This window comes from Odocoileus virginianus, chromosome 33 (genome assembly GCF_023699985.2).
Source record: "Odocoileus virginianus isolate 20LAN1187 ecotype Illinois chromosome 33, Ovbor_1.2, whole genome shotgun sequence".
NCBI classification, from domain to species: domain Eukaryota; kingdom Metazoa; phylum Chordata; class Mammalia; order Artiodactyla; family Cervidae; genus Odocoileus; species Odocoileus virginianus.
The window spans coordinates 19,319,369-19,344,616 of NC_069706.1; the positions used below are offsets into that span (position 1 = coordinate 19,319,369).

Consider the following 25,248-nt stretch of genomic DNA (forward strand, 5'->3'; position numbering starts at 1 on the left):
GGGGTCACAAAGAGTTGGACATGACTGAGGATGCATGCATGCATGAGATCTAAGCATAATTTTTACATTTTAAAGGCTTATAATTAAAACTATGCAACAGAAACTGCATGTGGTTGCAAAGCTTAAAATACTCTTGGCTCTTCACGGAAGGAGTTTGCTGACCCCTGGATGAGACAATCAACAAAACAAAGCAGCAGTTTACACGAATTTTCATGGTGTAAATACATCTAACATGGCTAATTTCAAGCTACAAATGTAATATCAGTAAATACAGATTTGAGAAGTGCTAAGTAGCATACCATTGTAAAATTAGAAAGCAAAACAAAAATCATAATTCCATATACACATGTCATATCACATATACACATTCTATCACAGATAGAATAGGCATTAAAAACATTACAGAGAGACTTTCTTGGTTGTCCAGTGGTTAAGACCCCATGCTTCTATTGCAAGGAATGTGGGTTCAATCCCTAGCTGGGGAACTAAGATCTCACATGCTGCAAGGTATGGTGAAAAAAATAAAGAATAAAAATAAAAAATGAGTAGTGTTTTATCACCTGTTTTTGATATAATATATATATTAAATAATATATGATATTATTTATATAATAATATAATATATATTTTATTATATATTACATATATAATATATATTATATATTATATATTATATAATTATAATATATATAATTATATATAAATAATTATATAATAAATATATAATATAATATAATATATATATAAATATAATATATAAAATATATAATATAATATAAGTATAAATGAATATATAATTATATAATATAAATATAAATATTATATTATATTATATATAATAAAATATATAATATAATAATAATATAATATATAAATAATATAAGTATTAAAAACAGACATGATAAATATATATATATATAAAATCACTGTGAATGGTGACTGCAGCCATGAAATTAAAAGATGCTTGCTCCTTGGAAGGAAAGTTATGACAAACCTAGCCAGCATATTAAAAAGCAGAGACATCACTTTGCCAACCAAGGTCCATATAGTCAAAGCTATGGTTTTTCCAGTAGTCATGTATGGATGTGAAGGTTGGACCATAAAGAAGGCCGAGTGCTGAGGAATTGATGTTTTCTAATGGTGGTGCTGGAGAAGACTCTTGAGAGTCCCTTGGACTGCAAGGAGACCAATCAATCCTAAAGGAAATCAACCCTGAATATTCATTAGAAGGACTGATGCTGAAGCTGAAGCTCCAGTACTTTGGCCACCTGATGCCAAGAGTTGACTCACTGGCAAAGACCCTGCTGCTGAGAAAGATTGAGGGCAGAAGAAGGGGGCAACAGAAGATGAGATGGTTGGATGGCATCATCTACTCAATGGACATGGGTTTGAGCAAGCTCTGGGAGGTAGTGAAGGACAGGGAAACCTGGCATGCTTCAGTCCATGGGGTCACAAAGAGACGGACACAGTTGACCTACTGAACAGCAGTATGTATATATAGACTTCCCTGTTGGCTCAGACAGCAAAGAATCTGCCTGCAATGCAGGAGACCAGAGTTTGATCCCTGGGTCGGCAAGATCCTCTGGAGAAGGCTATGGCTACCCACTCTACTATTCTTGCCTGGAGAATTCCATGGACAGAGGAGCCTGGGAGGCTACAGTCCACGGGGTTGCAAAGAGTTGGACATGTCTGAGTGACTAAGGATGCATCCATGCATAAGTTTATATATAATTTTGAAATAATGGCCATGTTTAAAATCCAGCTTGAGAATTCCTGAAAAGTTAGCAATGGCTCTCACCAACTAGCTTACCACTGGTGTACTTCACAAAAGTACTGTCTATGTTGCTGCTACTTGGTCTGTGGGTGGGCATGTTCAATAAGAAATATAAGGGGTGTAGGTGGAGTAGACATGATTCATATTCTGAGTTCTCTGATTCAAGCCAGGGCATTGCAGTAAGAGAGTGCAAAATGGTACAGTTCCTGAATTTGTTTTCTTTTTGCTTTCCCTGAAATCAGCAAAGTTCTATCAGGGCCTGGAGATGGGGAGGGCCAGAGATGGTGATGTCGATGGCATTATCTTCCAGTAAGGTCTGTTAATCATAAATTCACACACTTAACCTTAAAAGGGAAGCTAAAGATTGTGAAGAAATTTGTATTTGTGCAAACTGTAATGTGCAGCATATCCTGTGAGGAGAGAATCAGTGAACCTGAAGATACATCAATGGAAAGTACAGGCATACCTCAGTCTACTGTGCTTCACTTTATTGCACTCCACAGATATTGTTCTTTTTGCAAACTGAAGTTTTGTGGCAACCCTGCGACAAGCAAGTCTATCAGCATCATTTTCCCAGCAGCATTTGCTCACATCTTGGAAATTCTTACAATATTTCTAAATTTTTCATTATTGTATTTGTTATAGTGATCTGTGATCAGTGATCTTTGATGTTACTATGTGAAAAGATTACAATTCTCTGAAGCCTCAGATAAAGGTTAGCATTTTTTAGCAATAAAGTGTTATAAAATTATGTGCATAGGGTTTTAAAAAAATTTGTATTGGAGTATAGTTGATTTACAGAGGAGGGCATGGCAACCCACTCGAGTATTCTTTTTTTTTTTTTTTTTCCACTCCAGTATTCTTGTCTGGAGAATCCCATGGATAGAGGAGCCCGGGGGGCTATGGTAGATAGGGTCACAAAGAGTCGGACACGACTGAAGTGACTTAGCATGTATGCATATAGTTGATTTACAATGTTGTGTTAGTTGCAGGCGTACAGTGAAGTGAATCAGTTATATATATCCACTCTTTTTAAGATTCTTTTCCCATAAAGGTCATTACAGAGTATTGAGTGGAGTTCTCTCTGTAATACAGTAGGTTCTTATTAGTTATCTATTTTATATACAGTAGTTTTTGACATAATGAGTTTGACCCATTGAGTTTTTGACATAATGTTAGTGCACATTTAAGAGACTACAGTATAGTGGGCTGCCCTGGTAGCTCAGACAGTAAAGAATCTGCCTGCAATGCAGGAGACCTTGGTTCAATCCCCGGGTTGGGAAGATCCCTTGAAAAAGGAAATGGCAATCCACTCCAGTATGTTTGGAGAATTCCATGGACAGAGGAGCCTGGAAGGCTTCAGTCCATGGAGTCACCAAAAGTTGGACATGACTGAGTGATTAACACTTTCACTTTCACATAGTGTAGACATAACTTCTAGACTCACTGGGGAACCAAAAAATTCATGTGATATTCACATTATTATGGTGATCTGGAACTAAATCCACAAGATCACCAAGATATACCTGTATTCAAGCTGAAACACAGACACAGAAAGAGGAGAGAGAGAAAATAGAATACCCAAGATATTTGGGACAATATGGAGCAGTCAAACGTACATTTGAATGAAATGCCAAAGAAAAGAAGAAGAAAAAGAGACCAGGTTACAAGAAATATTTAAAGAAACAATAATCAAGAGTTTGTTATTTGTTTGTTGTTTTTACATAATGAAAGACAGCAAACCAAGGAACTCAAGATCCAAGTAGCTCAGAGAACCAGGATAAATAAAATACCTGGGATAAATATCAAAACAAACAAACTTATAAGGCAAAATCATATCATATGATAGACACATCAATATGAGGGACACATCATATTCAAGCTGATAAAAACCAAAGATAAGGATGAATTATTGAAGGCAGCTAAATAAATAAGACATGTTACATACAGAGGAACAAAAATTAGAATTAATAACTGCAGACTGTAAGTCAGAAACTATGTAAGATTAAGTATTTGACTATTTAAGACAATGGAATGACATCTTGAAAATTTTGAGAGAAAAAAACCTGTTAACCTAGAATTTTATACACAGTGTAAACGTCTTTTAAAGTTAAGGTGAAATAAAGACTTTTCAGACAAACAAAAGCTGAGAGAATTCAGTACCAACAGACCTGCATTATATGAAATGCTCAAGAAAGTTACCAGGTAGAAACTTGGATCTCTACTAAGAAATGAAAATCTCTGAAAATGATTAAAATGAAGATAAGTATAAAAGACATTTTTTTCTTATTTTCAATCACTTTAAAAGGTAAATGAGGATCCCTCATATATTTATGTAGGACTGTAAAGTGGTAATGCCAGTCTGGAATTAAGTTTTACAGTTTCTTTATTTTTTTTTTCATTTATTTTTATTAGTTGAAGGCTAATTACTTTACAATATTGTAGTGGTTTTTGCCATACATTGACATGAATCAGCCATGGATTTACATGTGTTCCCCATCCCGATCCCCCCTCCCGTCTCCCTCCCCTTCCCATCCCTCTGGGTCTTCCCAGTGCACCAGCCCTGAGCACTTGTCTCCTACATCCAACCTGGGCTGGTGATCTGTTTCACCCTTGATAGTTTACTTGTTTCAATGCTATTCTCTCAGAACATCCCTCCCTCACCTTCTCCCACAGAGTCCAAAAGTCTGTTCTGTACATCTGTGTCTCTTTTTCTGTTTTGCATATTGGGTTATCATTACCATCTTTCTAAATTCCATATATATGCATTAGTATACTGTATTGGTGTTTATCTTTCTGACTTACTTCACTCTGTATAATGGGCTCCAGTTTCATCCATCTCATTAGAACTGATTCAAATGAATTCTTTTTAATGGCAGTTTCTTGTTAAAACTAAACATGCAATTGTCATGCAAACCAGCAATTGCACTCTTGCGCATTTATCCCAGAGAAACAAAAACCTTATGTTTAGACAATAACCTGTGAATGACTATTCATAGCAGCTTTATTCACAATAGCCCCAAACTGAACAGGATGTCCTTCAACAGGAAAATAAATAATCTATGATAGACAAAACCCATCAAATACTATTCTACAGTAAAAATGGTACAACCTGGATGACTCTCCAGGGAATTATGTTGAGCGAAAAAAATCAGTCACAAAATGTTGCATACTCTATGACTAGTTTATGTAACAGTTTTAAAAACAGAATTTTAGAAATTGGAGAACAGATTTATGGTGTTTGGGACAGGGTGAGGAAGTAGAGAAATTGGTGTGGTTACGATAGGACAACATGAGCAATCTTTGTGGTGATGAAACTGCTCTGAGTCTTGACTATGGTGGCGAATACATGAACCTACGTGTGGCAAAAGTGTATGGAACATACACACAGACATACAAGTAAGACAGGAAATCAGAATAAAATCAGTAGATTGTATGAACATCAGTGTCGATTCTGGCTGTGATATTATACTACAGGTTGCAAGGTGTTACCATTAGAGTGAACAGGGTTACGGTACATGAAATCTCTCTGTATTATTTCTTACCACAGCATGTGAATCTACAATTACTTCAATAAAATTTTCAATAAAAGATGACTGACCATCTGAAGTGAATAGAGCAGTAATGTATATAATGTATTATAGAATTACAGAATATGCAAAAATAAAATGTAGGACAAAAATACCCTAAAATGTGGGAGGAATTGGGTGTCATAAGATTCTTAAGCTAGGTGGGAAGAGATATAATATTTTAAGGTAGAATGCAATTAATTAAAGATGTCAATTCTAAACTCTAGGGCAATTATTAAATATATATTTTTAAAGTGAGACACAAATAAAAGCCAATAGTGGAGATACAATAATAAGAATTACTGAACTTAAACAGCATGCAGAAAAGGAGGAAAATGCATACAAACAGTTGAAAGATAATACCATGGTCATAGCTTAGAAGACTTAATATTGTTAAAATGACCAAATCAAAGTTATCAAGATTCATTGCAATCCCTATCAAAATACCAGTGGTATTTTCTACAGAGCTAGAACAAATAATTCTAAAATTTGTATGGAAACACACAAGACCCTGAATAGTCAAAACAATCTATGGGTGGTTGTCAGAGCAGGGAGATGGAGGAGGAGAGAAATAGGTGGAGATTGAAAGACATAAACTTAAAAACTTTCAATTGCAAAATAGTATTGGGTATGAAATGTACAGTGTGGGGAATATAAGTCAATAATTATGTAATATCTTTGTATGGTGACATATGGTAATTAGATTTACCATGGTGATCGTTTTGAAGTGTATAGAAATACTGAATCACTAGGCCGTATACCAGGAACAGACATATCTGGCATATCAAGTATAATTCAAAAGCAACAAACAAGCTCATGGAAAAAGAGATCAGATCTGTGGTTATCAGAGATGGTGGAGGGGAAAGGGAAGTGGCGATTGGATGAAGGTGGTCAAAAGGTATAAACCTCCAGCTGCATGCATGCATGCTAAGTTGCTTCAGTTGTATCCGACTCTTTGTGATGCTATGGACTGTAACCGGCCAGGTTCCTATGTTCATGGAACTTGCCAGGCAAGAATACTGAAGTGTGTTGCCATGCCCTTCTCCAGGGGATCTTCCCTATCCAGGGACTGAACCCACATCTCCTGCATTGGTGGGCAGGTTCTTTATTACTGAGCCACCAGGGAAGCCCCATTGAAAGATACTGTTAAGAAAAAGAAATGGTAAGCCATAGACTGGGAAAAAAATATTTTCAAAGTTCATCTTTTTTAAAGGACTTGCAGGTAGAATAATAACTCTCACAACTAATGAACAGATAACAAACAACCTAATTTTAAAAATGGACAAATACTTAAACAGACATTCCATCAAAGGAGATACACAGATGGAAAATAAGTATAAGAAAAGATGTTTAACATTATTGGTCATTAGGAAAATCCAAATTAAAAACCACAGTGAGATATCACTATGTAACTATTAGAATGGCTAAAATAAAAGATAATAATATGAGAATTCCCTGGTAGTCCAGTGGTTAGGACCCTGTACTTTCACCACTGTGGGCCTGGGTTTGATCCCTGGTCAGGGAAAAGGATCCTGCAAACTGCATGGCATGGAAAAAAAAAAAGAAAATCCACATTTCAATGAACAGAATTTTAAAAAATAAGCTAATAATAGTGCATTGACAAGATGGTGGAGCATCCAGAACTCTCATGCTTCCTGGTAGAATTAAAATGGTTCAGCTGCTCTGGAAAACAGTTTTGGCAGCTTCTCATAAAATTAAATACACACTTGACATGTACTGCAGAATTCCCACTGCAAGCTATTTGCCCAGAAGAAAGAAAAACTGTGTTCACTCCAATTATGAACACATTTGTTTATGGCTTTATAAGTACCCACCTCTAAACTAGAAACAAGTGCCCTCCGGTTGGTTAACTGGCACACAAGCTGTGGTCCATCTACTCAATGGAATGCTACATGTCCATGAAAAAGGCGATCCTGCTAATCCCAGCAACAGCATAAATGAATGTCAAATGCATTATGCTAAATGAAAGAAGTTAGACTTAAAGAGTTTCTACCGTGCAATTCCATTTACATGACATTCTGGAAAAGGCAAAACTATCAGGGCAGCAGACACATGAGTGGTTGCCAGGGCCTGAAGGCGGGGAGACAAGTTGACTACAAAGGGACACAGGGATTTTAGGCAATGGAAATATCCTGCATTTTGATTATGGTGGCAGTGTTCAAATCTTACTGAACATCAATGAATTCACAGTAAAGAAAAACTCTATGAATGTAAAGTATGTGCAAACGCCTTCACTCAGTATGCAGGACTTAACCAACTCCGGAGAATCCACACTGGAGAGAAACTTTTTGAATGATGACCTGTATGCGGGTGAACTTTTAGTCAGAGCTCAGAACCTGTAATATATCACAGAATTCACTCAGGGAAAAACCTTACAAATGTGGTGAGTATGGAAAAACCTTTTGATTGAACTCAACCCTGATCATTCCTCAGAGAAGTCACCCTGGGGAGAAGCCCCATGAATGTGATGAGTGTGGGGAAGCCTTCAGTTAGCTCTCAGGCTTAACAAATACAAGTTAGGAGGGAAGCATGGAAACCCTCCTAAACCAAGAAAACATATGTGTGATGAGTGTGGGGAGACCTTCACACAATTAACTGGCCTGAGAAATCACAAAAGAATCCACACACGGGATAAGACCTACCGGTGTCCTGAATGTGGCAAGGCCTTCACAAGGGTGTATGTGCATGTTAGTCGTTCAGTCATGTCTGACTCTTTGGGACCCTATGGACTATAGCCCACCAGGCTCCTCTGTCCAAGGGATTCTCCAGGCAAGAATACTGGAGTGGGTTGCCATGCCCTCTCCTCCAGGGGATCTTCCCGACCCAGGTCTCCTGCATTGCAGGAAGATTCTTTACCTACTGAGCCACTGGGGAAGCAAGCCCCTTCAGAAGGGGAGAACATACTGAACATGAGGGGATTCACAGCAAGGAGAAGCGTTATCAAGGTAAAGAGTGTGGCAAAGCCTTCAGTCAGAAGTCAGGTCTTAGTCATCATCTCAAAATCCACACAGGAGAGAAACCTTTCAAATGTTCTGCATGTGGGCAAGCCTTCAGCTTCAAATCTCAATAAGCATAAGAGGGTCCACTCTGAGGAAAAATCCTATACAGATAAATATTGTGGGAAGGTTATAGGCAGAGAGCAACACTGATCCAGCACCAGAGAGGCCACATCCTGTTAAACCCCAGCAGGGGCGTGAATGAAGTGAAGCTTGTGGTAGAAGCTCGGTTCTGATTAGGCCCCAGAGAAAACACTGAAATGACTCCTTACCAAGGTATTTGGAGACAACTTCAAGTAGAGTTCAGAATACTTTTTAATTGAGATAAAATGTTTCTTTAACTTCATTATTTACAGAACATCAGTGATACCACACTGGAAAGTTGTATAAAGGTTATAAATGCTGGTTGTTGCTCAGTTGTGTCCGACTCTTTGCCACCCCATGAACTGCAGCACACCAGGCTTCCCTGTCCTTCACCATCTCCCGGACTTTGCTCAAACTCATATCCATTGAGTCGGTGATGCCATCCAACCATCTCATCCTCTGTCGTCTCTTCTCCTCCTGCCTTCAATCTTTCCCAGCATCAGGGTCTTTTCCAATGAGTCGGCTCTTCACATCAGGTGGCCAAAGTATTGGAACTTCAGCCTCAGCATCAGTCCTTCCAATGCATATTCAGGATTGATTTCCTTTAAGATTGGCTGATTTGATCTGCTTGCAGTCCAAGGGACTCTCAAGGGTTTTCTCCAACCACAGTTCAAAAGCATCAATTCTTCGGCACTCAGCCTTTTTTTTTATCCCCTACCCCTCTCAGCCTTCTTCATGGTCCAACTCTCACATCCATCCATGACTACTGGAAAAACCATAACTTACTGTACGAACATTTGTAGGCAAAGTAATGTCTCTGCTTTTTAATATACTGTCTAGGTTGGTCATTGTTTTTCTTCCACAGAGCAAGTATCTTTTAACTTCTTGGTTGCAGTCATCATCTGCAGTGATTTTGGAGCCCAAGAAAATAAAATCTGTCACTGTTTCCATTGTTTCCCCATCTATTTGCCATGAAGTGAATGGGCCAGATGCCATGATCTTAATTTTTTGAATGCTGAGTTTTAAGCTAGCTTTTTCATTCTCCTCTTTCACCTTCATCAAGAGGCTCCTTAGTTTCTCTTTGTTTTCTGCCATAAAGGTGGTGTCATCTGCCTATCTGAGGTTATTGATATTTCTCCCGGCAATCTTGATTCCACCTTGTGCTTCATCCAGCCCAGCATTTCACACGATGTACTCTACATATAAGTTAAATAAGCAGGATGACAATATACAGCCTTGACGTACTCCTTTCTCAATTTGGATCCAGTCTGTTGTTTCATGTCTGGTTAACTGTTGCTTCTTGACCTGAATACAGATTTGTCAGGAGGTGGTCTAGTATTCCCATCTCTTTCAGAATTTTACAGTTTGTTGTGATCCACACAGTCATAGGCTTTAGTGTAATCCATGAAGCAGAAACAGATGTTTTTCTGGAATTCGCTTGCTTTTTCTACAAATGCTGGAAAAGTTGAGAATTTGGGAAAATAAGCATCAACAAGAAATTTACCTGGGATTACCTTTGTTAAATGCAGTGATAATTACCTTTGTTAAATGCAGTGATGTGTCAGTGAATACAATGAAAAGGTACACAAGGGCAATTGTAAAAAAAAAAAATTGTATACTGAATTCCTTAGTTTTTATGTTTTGGTTTTTCAGATCATATTGATTTCTAATGAGCCTTAGCCTAGCTAAGTGTTGAAATTGCTTCTCTTAGTACAGTTGAGGTCACTGGACTATTCAAGAGCTTGGGATGTGTGAGATGAGCTGTCTGTTTCCCTTCTACCTTGGCTACCTAACCAAGCCTCTGAACAGAATTGGCCTGCAGACCCTCCCTGATTCCCACATGCAGAACTAGCATTTCCTGGTGAAAAAGGATGTGTTACATTCTAAGTGATGCTTGGGGTGGGGGGGGGCTCAGAGGTAAAGAATCCGGCTGCCAAGCAGGAGACTCGGGTTCGATTTCTGGGTGGGGAAGATCCCCTGGAGAAGGGGATAGCTACCCACTCCGGTATTCTTGCCTGGAGAATTCCATGGACAGAGGAGCCTGGTGGGCTACAGTCCATGGGATCGCAGAGTCGGACACAACTGAGTGACTCACACCCACACAGAATTGTATGCATTTGTCAAGACTCATGAATTGTACACCACATAGGGTGGCTGGAAAAAATTTACAGACCATAGCATTTGTTTTCATTTTATTTGGGGAAGATTGTCCTGAAGCAATTACACAAGTAGCATTTAACTTGCTATTTAGAAATGCTATTTTCCTCTTTTGGGTTTGCCCACTTAAAAAAATAATTGCTTCATTAAAGGCTAATTTCACGGACTTCCCTGGTGGCCTAGAGGTTAAGAATCTGCCTGTCAGTGCAGGGGACATGGGTTTGATCCCTGTCCTGACATCAGGAAGACCTCACATGTTGTGGAGCAACTAAGCCTGTGTACCAAAACTCCTGAGCCAACACACCACGACTAGAGGGTAGTTCCTGCTCGCCACAAAGACAGCCAGCGTGCAGCAATGAAGACCCAAAGCAGTCAAAAATTAAATAGTACCATGACTTTTGAATACTTTTAATTCAAGTGCATATTGCTTCTGCTAAGGATCTCATCTCTGACTTCTCCCTGGTGAAGCATGTTGAAAGCTCTCTACAGCAGGATTCTGAATCAACACACCTGGAATGGCCCAAGAAACTGCATTTAATCAGCATCACCAGGGAGTCTGAAGCTCGTGGTCGAAGGATGGTTAATTACCACTAGGAGGCAGTAGAGCTTTGTGTGAAGAATGTGGGTTCTGCGATCAGACTGCCTGCTTTCAGGCCATGCTTCAGTTGCTCATCTGCTGTGCACTGGAAGCTTTCTGCGTCTTAGATTCTTTCCTGTAAAAAAAAAAAAAAAAAAAATGATAACAATAGTATAAACCTTATTAAATTGTAGTGAGGATTAAAAGTGTTAGCACAAAGCCTGGTGTCTGGTACATGCTGTCTTTGTTAGCAGTATGTGTGATACTCTGGCAGTGCTGTTGTAGGAGTCCTTTTCTTGAACATTAAGGCTGTGGTTCAGACAGAGAATTTCATGTGGTTCTACCACTGTACCAGAGTGCTTTTCCTCCAGGAACTTTCTAGGCAACTAGGAAGTCTCACACAGTGAAACAGCAGGTGGAGGTAAACGAGAGGGTGATGAATATGGGGTGGGAGGAATCAGAAATGCAAGGACTTGGGTTTCAGGTCATAAGGAGCTGCCAATTAGTCAAGCACATCACTCTCAAAACAAAAAGTATCTCCATTTCTAAACTTTGTCACAGTTATGTACTATTTGCAGGAAATTGTTTCTCATTTATCTTATAGAGTGTTATGCAACTCTGAATTTATGAGAGCTGTTTTTAAAGTGTGTGGGGAAACACAGAAAATTATACCACTCCTCTTGTATATCATGTAAGTATAGATATGTTTATATTAGCCTTTGGGAAAAATCCACAGAATTTATAATTCACAAAAGAAAGTAAGCAGATAAAGGAGCAGATCCTGTAACTGGCAGAGACTTTAAGGGTCTCTGATCCAAGTCCATGACCTTACATACGGGTGGTCTTTATTAATCTCCAATTTTATAGACAAAATGATTAAGGTTATACGATTTTCCAATGTCACACAGAAAGTATCAGGATTGTAACTAGAATTTTAACTTCCTGCCTCCTGCAGTAAATATTCATCCTGTGTTTTGATGGTAAAGATGAGGGCTGAACAAACTGACATGGGGATGAGGGGCTGGGAGGGAGTCTGTGGTGGGTTAGAAAAGACTTTGAATAAAAACCACAGGCATCTGAGAAAGCCTCATTCCCATACATCCTGTGTTTCAGGCAAATGAGGGCTGATACTTGTCGGGTGAGGCAAGGCTGACCGGTCACCATCATTCCCATGAGGAGCATGCTGTTGTTTAGTCGCTCAGTCGTGTCCAACTCTGCCACCCATGGACTGCAGCATGCCAGGCTTCCCCGTACTTTACCATCTCCTGGAGTTTGCACAAATTCATGTCTATTGAGTCAGTGATGCCATCCAACCATCTCATCCTCTGTCGTCCCCTTCTCCTCCTGCCTTCAATCTTTCCCAGTATCATGTCTTCTCCAATGAGTCAGTTCTTTGCATCAGGTGGCCAAAGTATTGGAGCTTCAGCTTCAGCATCAGTCCTTCCAATGAATATTCAGGGTTGATTTCCTTTAGGACTGACTGACTTGATCTCCTTGCAGTTCAAGAGTCTTCTCGAGCACCACAGTTTGAAGGCATCAGTTCTTTGGCCCTCAGTCTTTTTTCTTGTCCAGCTCTCACATCCACACATGACTACTGGAAAAACCATAGCTTTGACTATACAGACCTTTGTAGGCAAAGTAATATCTCTGATTTTTTAATATGTTGTCTAGGTTTGTCATTGCTTTTCTTCCAAGGAACAAGCATCTTTTAATTTCATGGCTGCAGTCACCATCTGTAGTGATTCTGGAGCCCAAGAAAATAAAGTCTGTCACTGTTTCCATTGTTTCCCCATCTATATGCCATGAAGTGATGGGATTGGATGCCAAGATCTTCGTTTTTTGAGTGTTGAGTTTTAAGCCAGCTTTTTCACTCTCCTCTTTCACTTTCTTCAAGAAGCTCTTTAGGGGTCCTCTTTGCTTTCTGCACAAGGGTGGTGTCATCTGCCCATCTGAGGTTATTGATATTTCTCCCGGCAATCTTGACTCCACCTTGTGCTTCATCCAGCCCAGCATTTTGAATGATAAGTTAAATAAGCAGGGTGACAATATATAGCCTTGATGTACTCCTTTCCCAGTTTGGATCCAGTGCACTGTTACATGTCCAGTTCTAAATGTTGCTTCTTGACCTGCATACAGGTTTCATAGGAGGCAGGTAAGCAGTATGATGTAGGTAAATTCATCACTGTCTGAGGTCTTATTGTTATAGAAACTTAATACATTGGTACATAGAGAATGGAATAATCTCTAACAGGAAGTTAGCATGGATAAAACTCAGACCAATGCAGAAAAAAAAGCCCCAAACCTATTTATTAATTTATACTCTGACACAAAACTATCCATGGGATAGATGGCTATGTTTCCCCATCAGTACATTTTCATGCTATATAAGAAATACAACATGTAGGAATGAGGGACATGGCAATTCAGGATGATGTTAATGGATGAAGCCATGGCGCTTGATAAAATGAATGTGCCCACCTCCAGCTACACAGAGCGGCACCTGCTGCTTGGAGCAAAGCAGACCAGACTTTTGGTCTCCTGGGCTTATGGTGCCACTTCCTAAGGCTGATCCAATCCTCTCCATCTTCCACCCATAATGAGTTGTTAATTCTTAGTACGTTATTACCCTCCTTCAGTTAATGTGCTGTCAAGTCTTGGCTTGGGGACCTGCCTTTTTAAACGTGACTTTGCATCACTTTGCTCTACCCATTATGTGCATTGGGTTAGGCACATAACCCAATGTGTGATTCTCAGCAATTTTATTTTCCAGTTTCCAGAATTTTTGAGTGCAATTTTATGATTGACTCCATGTACCACCAACCATGTAAAAAGAAAAAATCTGACAGCTTTTTTCTTGAAACATCCTTAAACACATGTCAAAAAATAACTTATTCCTGATGCTTGTGTCCAAACAGACACACAAGTTCAAAATTAAAAAAGCTAACAAATGTTAGATGTCCTCAAATATGACGTGAGTTATCAAGTGTCAAGATGAAAATACATTCATGTAAAAAAAAAAAAAAAAGAAAGAAAATACACTCATGTATTTACAGACGTGGGCTGCCATTTATAGACAGCAGTGAAGAAATTCCAGTCCATGAATCAAACAGGGGGTTGGAGATTCTAAAAATGAATCCATCGTACTATCAAACCCTACAGGAATAACTTAGACTTATTTTCCTAAAGACTTACTCCACTGAATAATCATGATGAGCATTGTAGATGTGGTGGAAATAATCTATAAATATCTCCTAATGAAAGCAAAAAAAGGTGCATTTCACTGCTGCTGCTGCTGCTGCTAAGGTCGCTTCAGTCGTGTCCGACTCTGTGCGACCCCACAGACGGCAGCCCACCAGGCTCCCCTGTCCCTGGGATTCTCCAGGCAAGAACACTGGAGTGGGTTGCCATTTCCTTCTCCAATGCATGAAAGTGAAAAGTGAAAGTGAAGTCTCTCCGTCGTGTCTGACTCTTCTCGACCCCATGGACTGCAGCCCACCAGGCTCCTCCGTCCATGGGATTTTCCAGGCAAGAGTACTGGAGTGGGGTGCCATTGCCTTCTCCGTGCATTTCACTAACCCAAGGCAATTTGTTTAAATTGTGAGATGTCCAAAAAGTAACAAATTTGGCTCCAATATCATTTATAGTTTTGGTTATGAAACAGACCGTTCCTGGAGGAAGAACAGCCTGTTCTATATTCACAAATACCAAACTTCACTTTAGTTAGCTTCCTGAACAAAACTGGAGGCCTGGTTCAATCCCTGGGTCAGGAAGATCCCCTGGAGAAGGGAATGGCAACCCATTCCCCTATCCTTGCCTGGGAAATCCCATGGACAAGGAGTCTGGCAGGCTACATTCCATATGATCGCAAAGAGTCAGACACGATTGAGCACCTAACACAACAACAACTGTAGAAGAGCTTAATAGCTGCTTTCAGTATTTACTTTGTCAATTTTAGGGAAGTGTATGGAACATTGCAGGGTTTTCAAAATCTAAGGTTTTGGTTATCTAATAACTGAATGCCTTTCGCCTGAATTTAATGATTTGTGCACACAGTAAGTTTAAGGAAGATCCCAGGCTAAGTCATAAGACAAACTCACATTAGTTGTGACTACTAACAAACCAATCACAGTTTTCACAGAGAAGGGAGATGGTTCTGTCTGATTTTCAGGCTGATTGATTGCTCAAGTATCATCTTTCATAAACGTATTTTTTCTCATTTTTAGACCAGTCTGTGGTTGTGCAAAGATAAAATAGTGGTCTTCTCTCCTGCCAGCAGAGATGTGGTTCTGTGGTATGTTACACAAACTATTTAAGATACTTAGGTTTATGTATGGGCTTCCCAGGTGGTGCTAGCGGAAAAGAACCCAGTTGCCAGTGCAGAAGACATAAGAGACATGGGTTCCATCCCTGGGTCAGGAAGATCTCCTGGAGGAGGGCAGGGCAAACCACTTCAGTATTTTTGCCCGGAGAATCCCATGGACAGAGGAGCCTGGGGGGCTTTAGTCCACAGGGTCGCACAAAGTCGGACATGACTGAAGCGACTTAGCACATGTTTATGTACGTACATACATACATACATGACTTGTCTACCATAAAATATTTATATTTTAAGTTTTAAAAGCTTTCTTAACATACCATGCAATTTTTTCATGCACTTCATATAAACCATATGTTTGAATATTTTAGAGTCACAAAATAAGAAGGCTTTATATTTTCAAAATCAGACTATGAAAACACAGCGGCATGAAGTTACAGGGTGAGTTGGGTGGAGAAGTAGCAGCCTTTCACAGGATCAAACCCACATACATGCAGAAGGCTGCAATTAAGAGGCCAAGGGTAGGGATGTTTCAAAAATATACTTAAAACAAGATGAAAGAATAATTCTGGACCTTTGAAAATGCCCCAGAAAGTGAATAAAAACAAGTCTTCTCTTTTATCAGAGCTCTGACTCAGACCTGTTGCTAGAAAGACCTAGCTGAGTTGAAATATACATTTAAAGAAATAACATATTTTTCCTTTTAAGTGGATCAAAGTATTACATGGGCAAATTTCTTTTAGGGATCCTAGAAGCAGTAGCGTACATGTACAACATAAGTACATAGGTGGCTTACTGTGATGTTCACAGCCCAGAGGACTCTCAGAGGTACCTCACGTTTTTATCCCACAATTACTGGGTGCACCTGTAGTCCAGAGGAACTTGGGCAACTCGGAAGCTCTCAGGCTTAGCAAGGAGATGTCAAAACGAGGGCTGCAAAGCCACACTTCCTCTGGACAGCTTTCATTTTCCTAACAATGTACACTTCTTTTGTAGCACTCAGCAGACTGTAGTGAACTATTCATTTTGTGATTACTTGGACCCACAAAGTAATCTTCCCTCTTAAATTGTAAGCTCTGAGGATGTCATTGTGTTTATTTTGCTTTCCTCTCCATTTAGTCCAGGGCCTCATGTCTTGCATGTCCTAAATAAATCTTCTTTGCCAATGTGAAAGTGGTAGTTCTTTGTCTTTCCAATTTTATCCCTGACATAAATTGAAACAGGTATGAGATTGCCATGGGAGGGAGGCTGTGGGGTCCAGAAGGTTCTAAGTAGGTGAAGTGCTGTGGCTGGCACAGAGGTGATGCAAACGAACCAGCGGGGAAGAAGGGCAAAGATTTTCCTGCTAAGAAGACAGGCATGCCTGACAAGTACACAAACTCGAGTTTGCTGCCTGATTTTGTGATTCTTCGGCTTGAATGTTAAGTAGTTTTGTGTTTCATATTCCTTTCAGCCACTTTCATCCTCACTTTCTTAGTTCAAAGTCTCAGAAACAGGTCTGGGAATACACACCGGAGGAGGAGCTAACATCCTAGGCTCTAAGGGAATGTCTCATGGAGGGTAACTTTGCAGAGACCAGTCACATTGGGAATGAACATCGTTATGCTGATAACCTTGGTTGAGTTTTTACAGTGTACAAGGCATTCAGATCATCTGATTCTCACAGACGTGTTGTGAATTAAGTGGTTCAGAATCATGTGTGCGTGCGCTCAGTCGTGTCTGACTCTTTGCAACCCCGTGGACCGCAGCCCGCCAGGCTCCTCTGTCCATGGGATTTTTCAGGCAAGAATCCTGGAGTGGGTTCCTATTTCCTCCTCCAGGGGATCTTCCTAAGCCAGGGATCAAACCCGCGTTTCCTGCATCTCATGCATTGGCAGGTGGATTCTTTACCACTGAGCCACCAGGGAAGCTCTCAGAATCATGGCTCCCAGTTTACAGATGAGGAAAGGGAGGTTCAGGAGAGGGTGAGTTATCCAAGTTATAGTGAAAGCAAGAGAAAATTAACATTTGTTTGAGAACTTACTCTGTCCTAAGGCACTAATCTATTTTTTTTACTTTTAATTGGAGGATAATTGCTTTACAAAGTTGTGTTGGCTTCTGCAGTACAACAATGTGATTCAGTCATAGGTATACATATGTCCCCTCCCTCTTGAACTTCCCTCCCACCCCCACCCCATCCCACTCCTCTAGGTGGTCCCAGAGCCCCAGGTTGAGCTTACTGTTACACAGCGACTTCCCACTAGCTATCCGTTTTGCACATGGTAATGTGTAGGTTTCATTGCTACTCTCTCAATTTGTCCCATCCTCTGCTCTCCCCACCATGTCCACAAGTCTGTTCTCTATGCCTGTGTCTCTATTCTTGCCCTGCAGATATGTTTGTCAGTACCATTTTTTTCAGAATCTGTATGTGTTAATATATAATATTTGTTTTTCTGTTTCTGTTTGCACTTTCACCTTAGCTTACACTTTATCAGAGACCATAGTAATGTCATTGCATATGCCTGAGATCATATCAACAAATTTCAGAAAAAAATCTGTTACATTTACTAATATAAAAATTCATTGAATAGATTTACTAATTTTATTTTTTTAGAGATGCTCATTGCTTAATAACCACAAGGAACATCTACTGAATACACTGGGGAAAACTTGCACCTTTCTTATACTCTGCAAAATATTAAGAAGCATAAAAACAAGCTAAGTCCATGAAAACATGTGACTATACTCTTTTATATACTTTTACTCTTTTATCTCGTTCTCCAACGAGATGACAATGAACAACAGTGGCGGTACATTTTGTGCTTCTCTATAGATCCAGCTCTCTCTCTATAGGTTCTCTTCCTAATTGAAAAGAGAACATGAAGACGCCGTAAACTGCAGCCGATAAGAACAGTTACAACAAAAAGCGCCCTGCCTAGAGCTCTAGATAGGAAAGTGATCCAGCCAAGATTTGGGACCTATGCACAGAGCTGTGACCCAAGCCAGACACCTGAGTCCTGGTCAGGGGGCTCTGAGCGGAGCCCAGCACAGAGGGTGTCATTTATGTGTCCTTTGAATATCACTGCATTTCAAGGCCAGAAAGAACACTGGCTCTTAGCTGGCTTTTTGTGTTATCTGTGCCTCTTCCCCTCTCCGTGATGGATAACTGAGGTTTTAATATACAGCAGTGACATTCTAGTCGATGTAGGAAAGGGGCAGTCCCTGAGGGCAATCTGAACTTCTGCTTAGTATATTTACTCTGGCTGTTTTCCTTCCTCCTCATTTGTAATTCAAGAGGCTCTCTGAGAAGGGAGAGACAGCAAGGCCTCTTAGATGGATCGAAGGACTGTGAGCTGGGATACCAGGTTCTATGAAAAGGTCTGCTATTGAATTTGTTCTGCTACCTTTAGGCAAATCATTTGATCACGCTGTGCTTTGGTTTCGTCCTGTGCTTGCTAAGTGTAAACAACATGTAGTTGAATATTTTGTGATTATTGTATTTAATATTTAAATACAATAATTTAAATAAGTATTTAAATGTGAGACTGATTTATTTTTCCAGGCCACCTGCTGAGGTCTGAAGTGAAAATCTGCTTCTTTGAGATGCTGGGCTTCGTGGCAGCAGAAACCCTTCAGATAACAGCAGCCATTGAGTTACTGCTTCTCAGCTCATCAGGCTTACTCTATAGTTGAGGGGCTTATCTTGTGGTGTCCTTTGTTTGCAGAAATGAAATATGTCATTAATTACCTTCACGCTGCTTTTACAGCCCCCCTGCCCAACCCCCCTCACCCCCTCTAAAAAGATGAAGGCTTTCTTTGGCACAGAGTTGCTTTACCTGTGACACTGATCCCAAGAGACCGTGGAGAGAGATGACATGGCAAACAAACTGAATTATCTGAGCTTGCTACTCTAGTTCCTTTTTGATGGTTTGGCTCAGGACCACTAAAGGTTTGAACTAGATTTAAAGGTGCAGGCTCTTTGGGATTTTGGCAGGAAGCAGTTAGGGAGTATGCTAGAAAGAGAACACAAACTACCCTCGCCCTCTCTGCCTTTTTGGTTTGTTTGTTTGTTATAGCCTGTGTTACATTAGGCAACAAGACGTCCCTGTTAGTGAAAGGTGCACCAAGCTGAGGTCCTTAGAAGCTAATAAAAATGTTTGTGGATAAGGAAGGGTTTTGTTCCTCATCAGTGGATCACCACTGACACTTTAACAATCTCTGAAGTGCACGAACGGAGTTAACAGAAAGATTTCTTTTGTTTTGAATTAAAATAAGATGTATTACATGATGTCTAGTGCAGTTAAGTTAGAAGCATTTTCTAAACAAACCTAGCAAGGTGTTAAAGGGATAGGACCCATGAAAGGTTTGACTCATTACTTGTAGCTTTGGTGGCAGCAGGAAGAGCTTCAGACACAGGAACACAGTGTAACCTTTCAGTTTTGAAACGTTACTAGGTCTTCCTGTGCTATAAATGATCAAAGACACATCCGGGTAAATATTGCTCGCAAATCTTAGTTGGCTTGAAGACTACTGAATCCAACTTCCGTTTGTTAATTCCAGGAAACATGCACGCAGGGACTCGAATTTGGGGTCTCCATTCTTGGACAGGATCATCAATGCACCAGAACGTAACTTGCAGATGCCCCAATTGCAGAAGCTTCCAACAGAGGCAGAGTTCTCGCCGATGCCTCTTAGGAACAGGTAGCCAGCAACCTGCCAGGCTTGGGCGGGTAGGTGGGGAGGGGATGGCGGTAACATTTTGCAGTTAGATTTACGTCTACTTTGCAGCTCCTGCGAAGCAGGGTGTAGGTCCTTGGGGTGGAGGTCTGGCTGGTCGGCTCTAAATGTGAATAGGGAGCCATGTGGCTTGGCAATTATGTTAAAACTGGCAATCTCTGTCTCTGGCAAGGACTTCCTCCGAAAGAATGTACGAAGGGGATGAGGGTCACCCCGGGGTCAATCTGCACAACCAGGAGAAAAGTCCCGCCCAGGGGTGGATGAGGGGCCCAGAGGCAAAGACTAAGGCGACGAGAGACCAGAAGACCTGCGGACACTACCTTGGAGGGACGGGGAGGCTTCAGTTACCGCCTTCGGAACGATTATCCCTGGCCTAGAAGTATTTATATTAAAATCATTTCCGCCATTGTAAGGAGCCGCAACCAGACTAGAGGCGGGGACGCGCGCCAGGCGATGCTCGCTCCCTTTGTCCCGCCTCCCGGCCCGCGGGCTCTTTGAGCCGAGGGAACGCGCTTCGGGGAGAACGCGCCGCAGGCGTTGCGTTTGTGCTCCGGGTGGAAACTGCCTTCCGCGGCCGCGGCGTTCCGGGGGCGGAGAGGACCGGGTAGGCGGGAAGGTTGAGCGCCGCCCGCTCCTCCCCACCCCCTGCCTCGGCCCTGAAGGGGCTGGATGGGCGGCGAGTCGGGCGCGATGGCTCGAGCCTGGGCGGCGGCGGCGGCAGCGGCTGGAGGCGGCGGCGCGTCCTCCTCCTCGCCCCGGCGGTGATCGGAGCGAGCGGCCGCAGGCCCCCGATGAGACTGCTCGCGGGCTGGCTGTGCCTGAGCCTGGCGTCCGTGTGGCTGGCGCGGAGAATGTGGACCCTGCGGAGCCCGCTCACCCGCTCCCTGTACGTGAACATGACGAGCGGCCCGGGCGGGCCGGCGGCGGCCGCGGGCGGCAGGAAGGAGAACCATCAGGTACGGGGCCGAACCCGAACCCGGGCCCGGCGGGGCAGCGGCGGGGCGGCCAGCCTTCCCGCGCTCGGCCCGGCTATTGTGCGGGGCGTTGCGGCGTGAGGCACCCCCCGGGCCTCGCCCCGCCGCTCTGGCCCCTCGCAAAGTTTCCCTCCCCCCGTCTTCTGGGCCGGGCGCCCGGTCCGCGCCCCGCAGCTCCTTTTGTTCGGTGGCTCAGGAGGAGGACGACCTCCGGTTTTCCTCCCGGGCCCCTGCGCGAGCGCCCCGGAGACCCGCATTGTTCCCGGGTTCCGGCGGGTGATTGCAGACGCTCGGCCACTTTGGCGTCCGCTCCCGGCGGCCGGCCGGAGGAACTTTCGGGCCGGTGCGTGGCGACCCATCTGGGATCCATCTGGCACCGAGGCCTGAGAACTGAATGACCCGACCAAACCCATTACCCCCGACAGCCTCTATCAGCCCAGAGTATCACGCCGAAAAGCCGGTCTCTCTTTTTGTCTGGTTGAATCTCTGAACGTACAAAGGTTCCATAAAGAAATTTAACCGTGCAGCGTGAGCCATTTAACTCTCTGGGCTCGTTCGGGTGACATTTTCCCCAAGCACTTAAAAATGTGTTTGATAAGTGGCCACTCCTCTCCTGTCGAACCTTCCCCCTCTTAAGAGAGATTATCTCCTTCAAACTTTGATTTTGGTATCTGACCGGAGAGATGTGGTAGCAAGAAAGGTGATGAAAGCTTTCACTGGAAGGGTTGTTAGAATTGGGCAGGAGCGAATGCTTTAAGAGAGTTGTAGTTGTGCACCGTGAGCGATGGCGATGTGGCTGGCTGGATAGTCTTCATTATCTTAGTTTTGTGGCACTTAAGTATGTGCACTTGCAGAATTAAGAGTGAGGTCTTTCGTGTTTGATTATAATGTAGTTTGCGGCTAACATGACATTGAGAAGAAAGCCTCTTGGTTTTTGAACTCTGCCGGAGTACTGGTTTATAATAGCTAGCAGTTATAGTACATTTTGCTTTCCCAGAGAGCGGTAGCTAATTACTCCCCATCTTGTGTCTCATCATTTTCATAGTTTTCTCATTTTCATATATTACTTTTCTTATGATGCCAGGTGTTTACCCTGAAGTTGATTTCATGTGTTCTAATGAAACTAAAGGAATTATCTAAGTAGATAAAACCATTCAGAGAAGTAGTATTTAGTTTTTATTTAGAAAATATTTGTAGTGGGCTTTTTCTATTTTTAAAGGAAATTATAAATGTCCATAAAATTTCTTTGTAATCCCACAGCTATTGTACTAACACTTTGTTAATCACTCCTATGATATTGTTAGGGGTGTAGGTAAACTTAGTAGGTGACCTTAACCTGTAAAACCACATTCTCTGCAATGGATTAGTCATTTTTAGAGTTGTACTGTAGTGATAATGTTCAGTTACTAAGATATATATCTCGAAGTAACATGGATAATGATGTAAAACAGTGAATAGAAATGTCATCTTTAATAGCTGGTAGAAATAAAGTTCTGGGTAGGATAAAAAGGAGGCTTATTTCCATTGACATGGAATTATAGTAGAGTCTGTTGACTGTAGATGTTTATTATAACACTTGAGATTACTGCTACTTCAGTATACTTGATGTTTTCCGTGCTCATAAAAGAAATGGACATATTATAAAAACTGAAAAACTGTTTAAGTCTCTTGATTTTTATGGGGCCTAGGTAGAATTATAGTTGCAGACACAGCCTCAGATGATGTCCTAACAATACATCTCAGAATGTCTCCTAATTGTATACTTTTTAAAAGTTGGATCTGTCAAGTTCTAAGGAAAATTAATACTGGTTTCCAGTACCTCCTTTGCTTCATTATGTTTCTAAGACACTCAAGTATGTGTAATAAGTGTGTATTTTAACCAGTTGCACATAACAATTTGGGCAGCTAGTTTCTCCAAATGAAGACTGATCTGGAGCTTTTTGACTGTTGAGTGAAAGGGGGAAGATTGGCTCTTTTTCTTAGAACTGTCACTCAAGACATTATTTTGAGTTGATGCATTCACATTATGAAAATATTGTCCATGAGGAAAAGACTAAAGTGAACAAAAGAGATGTTTATGGAAACCACAGTGAAATAAATGAAGTAGGAGACTGTTCTCTCTGCCCTGGCTGAGTTGATTATTTGTTATCTGCTTTGTATTCCAGGATCCTTATAAACTTTGTTGCTTGTGAAGTAACTTAGCTCTAAATGCTTTCCCTCCCTTCAAGTTAATAGTTCATGCTAGGTCTTCTGGTGTTCATTTGGGTATGTGGCTTCCATAGCCAGCCATCTGGTTCTTTTGCAGTTGCATGGAAGTAGGGTTATGGATTTGATTGAACTATACTTACAAGTTTTCCTTATGTTTGATTAAAAAATTATGGTGGTTGGATTCTGTGTTTAAAAGAGAGATCTTAGGCAATGTTTCTTCGTTAAAAATAGCTATTTAGTTACTGAATCCTGGAGAGGCAAGGCTCCTTTGGGCTAAAGCAGCTCTAAACCAGTCACAGCGCCATTTTAATACCTTGGTTTGGCGTGCTAGTTTCACAGCTGGGATTTGTGTTTCATTTTGGGAAAGTGAGAAGGAAGGGAAGGGGTTTCTCAGCACAGATGGATATGGCTTGCCAGCTAAATAGGCACCACCGACTTTTTTGTATAGACTGTAAAGTGAGGGAAAAAAATTTTTACGTTTGCTTCAGAGAAAATTTCCAGTTTTCTTAATCAGCAGCACATTCTTCATCACAGATTGAAAGCTGGGTAGTTTGACTTATTGGGAAGAAATTGAGGCAGGTAGTGAGAAACTAGATATATGACTTTTGGATATTGGCTGACCCGGAACTTACAAAGAAAGTAGTAATGACAATAACTTTGAATCTAGTCTTTTTGAGGCATTGCACCTGCTAGTTAATGCAACTGTTAAAGAACTGTTGAAACTTGAAAGAACTCTTAGGCCATACTGACTAGGTTCTTGACAATAAGAGTCATTCAACAGCTTCTCAATTGATGGAGTGACAAAAGAATTGTTATAGAACTCCTTGGAACCAGGCCAGGACTGTTTCTCCAGTTGATATACTGCCAGGTTTTTTAAGAGCACAGATAACATTATCTGGAATTAATAAGGTAACTTGGGGAGGGAGATGGGAGGGAGTTTCAAAAGGGAGGGGATATATGTATACCTATGGCTGATTCATGTTGAGGTTTGACAGAAAACAGCAAAATTGTGTAAAGCAGTTCTCCTTCAATAAAAAATAATTTAATAAATATGGTAACTTAAAATTGCAAATATGTATATATCTGAGTTTTTCTTTTCACCTTATGTAAACTCAGAAATGTGCTCTGCCATAAGCAGTGATGGATTTAAGATAGAATTGAAACAATTTGGATTTTCTTTCAGATGAAAAAATATCAGTACTTGGACATCACAGCCAGAGGTAAAGGTTGTGCTAAAGTACAGGTTCCTTCTCCTGCTCCTCACTTCCCAGTTACCTTGTGGAGGTGGACCAAAGTTAGAGGGGTCAGCCAGCTAGCCAGACAGATGCTGATAGATAGATTTGTGTCCTCTGAATTACCTTTGAAAGTCTAGAGTCCTTTGCAGCGGAATACCAAAGAGATTTTGACGTTTTCTTTCCTTCCTTATAACCTGTGTTGAAACCCTGAACAAGTGTTAGCTTCAGTTTTGCAGAGTACAAGGGAGGTCTCTTCTTTGGGGCATACCAGAGGCCTTTATGTTCCCCTGTGAAGGTGACCTTGGGACCCTGATACTTCCTGTAAAAGACTGTTTCAGATCCTCTGAAGCTTTGTTCAAGTCTTGGGATTATAAAATACTAACAGCTAGTGATATTTGAAATGAAGATTGCCAGTAATTTGTTTATTAAATCAAAATCGAAGTGATTTAATCTAATCTTTCCCTTCATGGAAGTGAGGGTGTCCTGTTACTCTGCACTTTCAAGGCTCCTATAAAGAGGTTGTTGGTTTAGGTTTGTGTCATTTGTAAAGAAAGAATGATTTGAATATTTACACCTGTGCTGTGCATATATACAAGGTGTGTGTGTGGTAGTTGCTAAGTTG

At 41.2% G+C, this 25,248-nt stretch overlaps 1 protein-coding gene across 3 annotated transcripts in view; it reads left to right on the forward strand.

Annotated features, from left to right (window-relative positions):
* Positions 1-18,761: 18,761 nt before the first annotated feature.
* METTL9 (methyltransferase 9, His-X-His N1(pi)-histidine) overlaps positions 18,762-25,248 on the forward strand; it is a 48,544-nt gene continuing 42,057 nt past the window's right edge. The window contains exon 1 of one of the 3 annotated variants that reach the window (XM_020904403.2): positions 18,762-18,850. In XM_020904403.2, coding sequence (XP_020760062.2) covers positions 18,806-18,850 — 45 coding nt within the window. In that variant the 5' untranslated portion in view covers positions 18,762-18,805. Of the gene's footprint in view, positions 18,851-20,747; positions 21,166-25,248 lie in introns of those variants that run through there. The other 2 variants (XM_020904401.2, XM_020904400.2) reach the window with 2 other exon arrangements.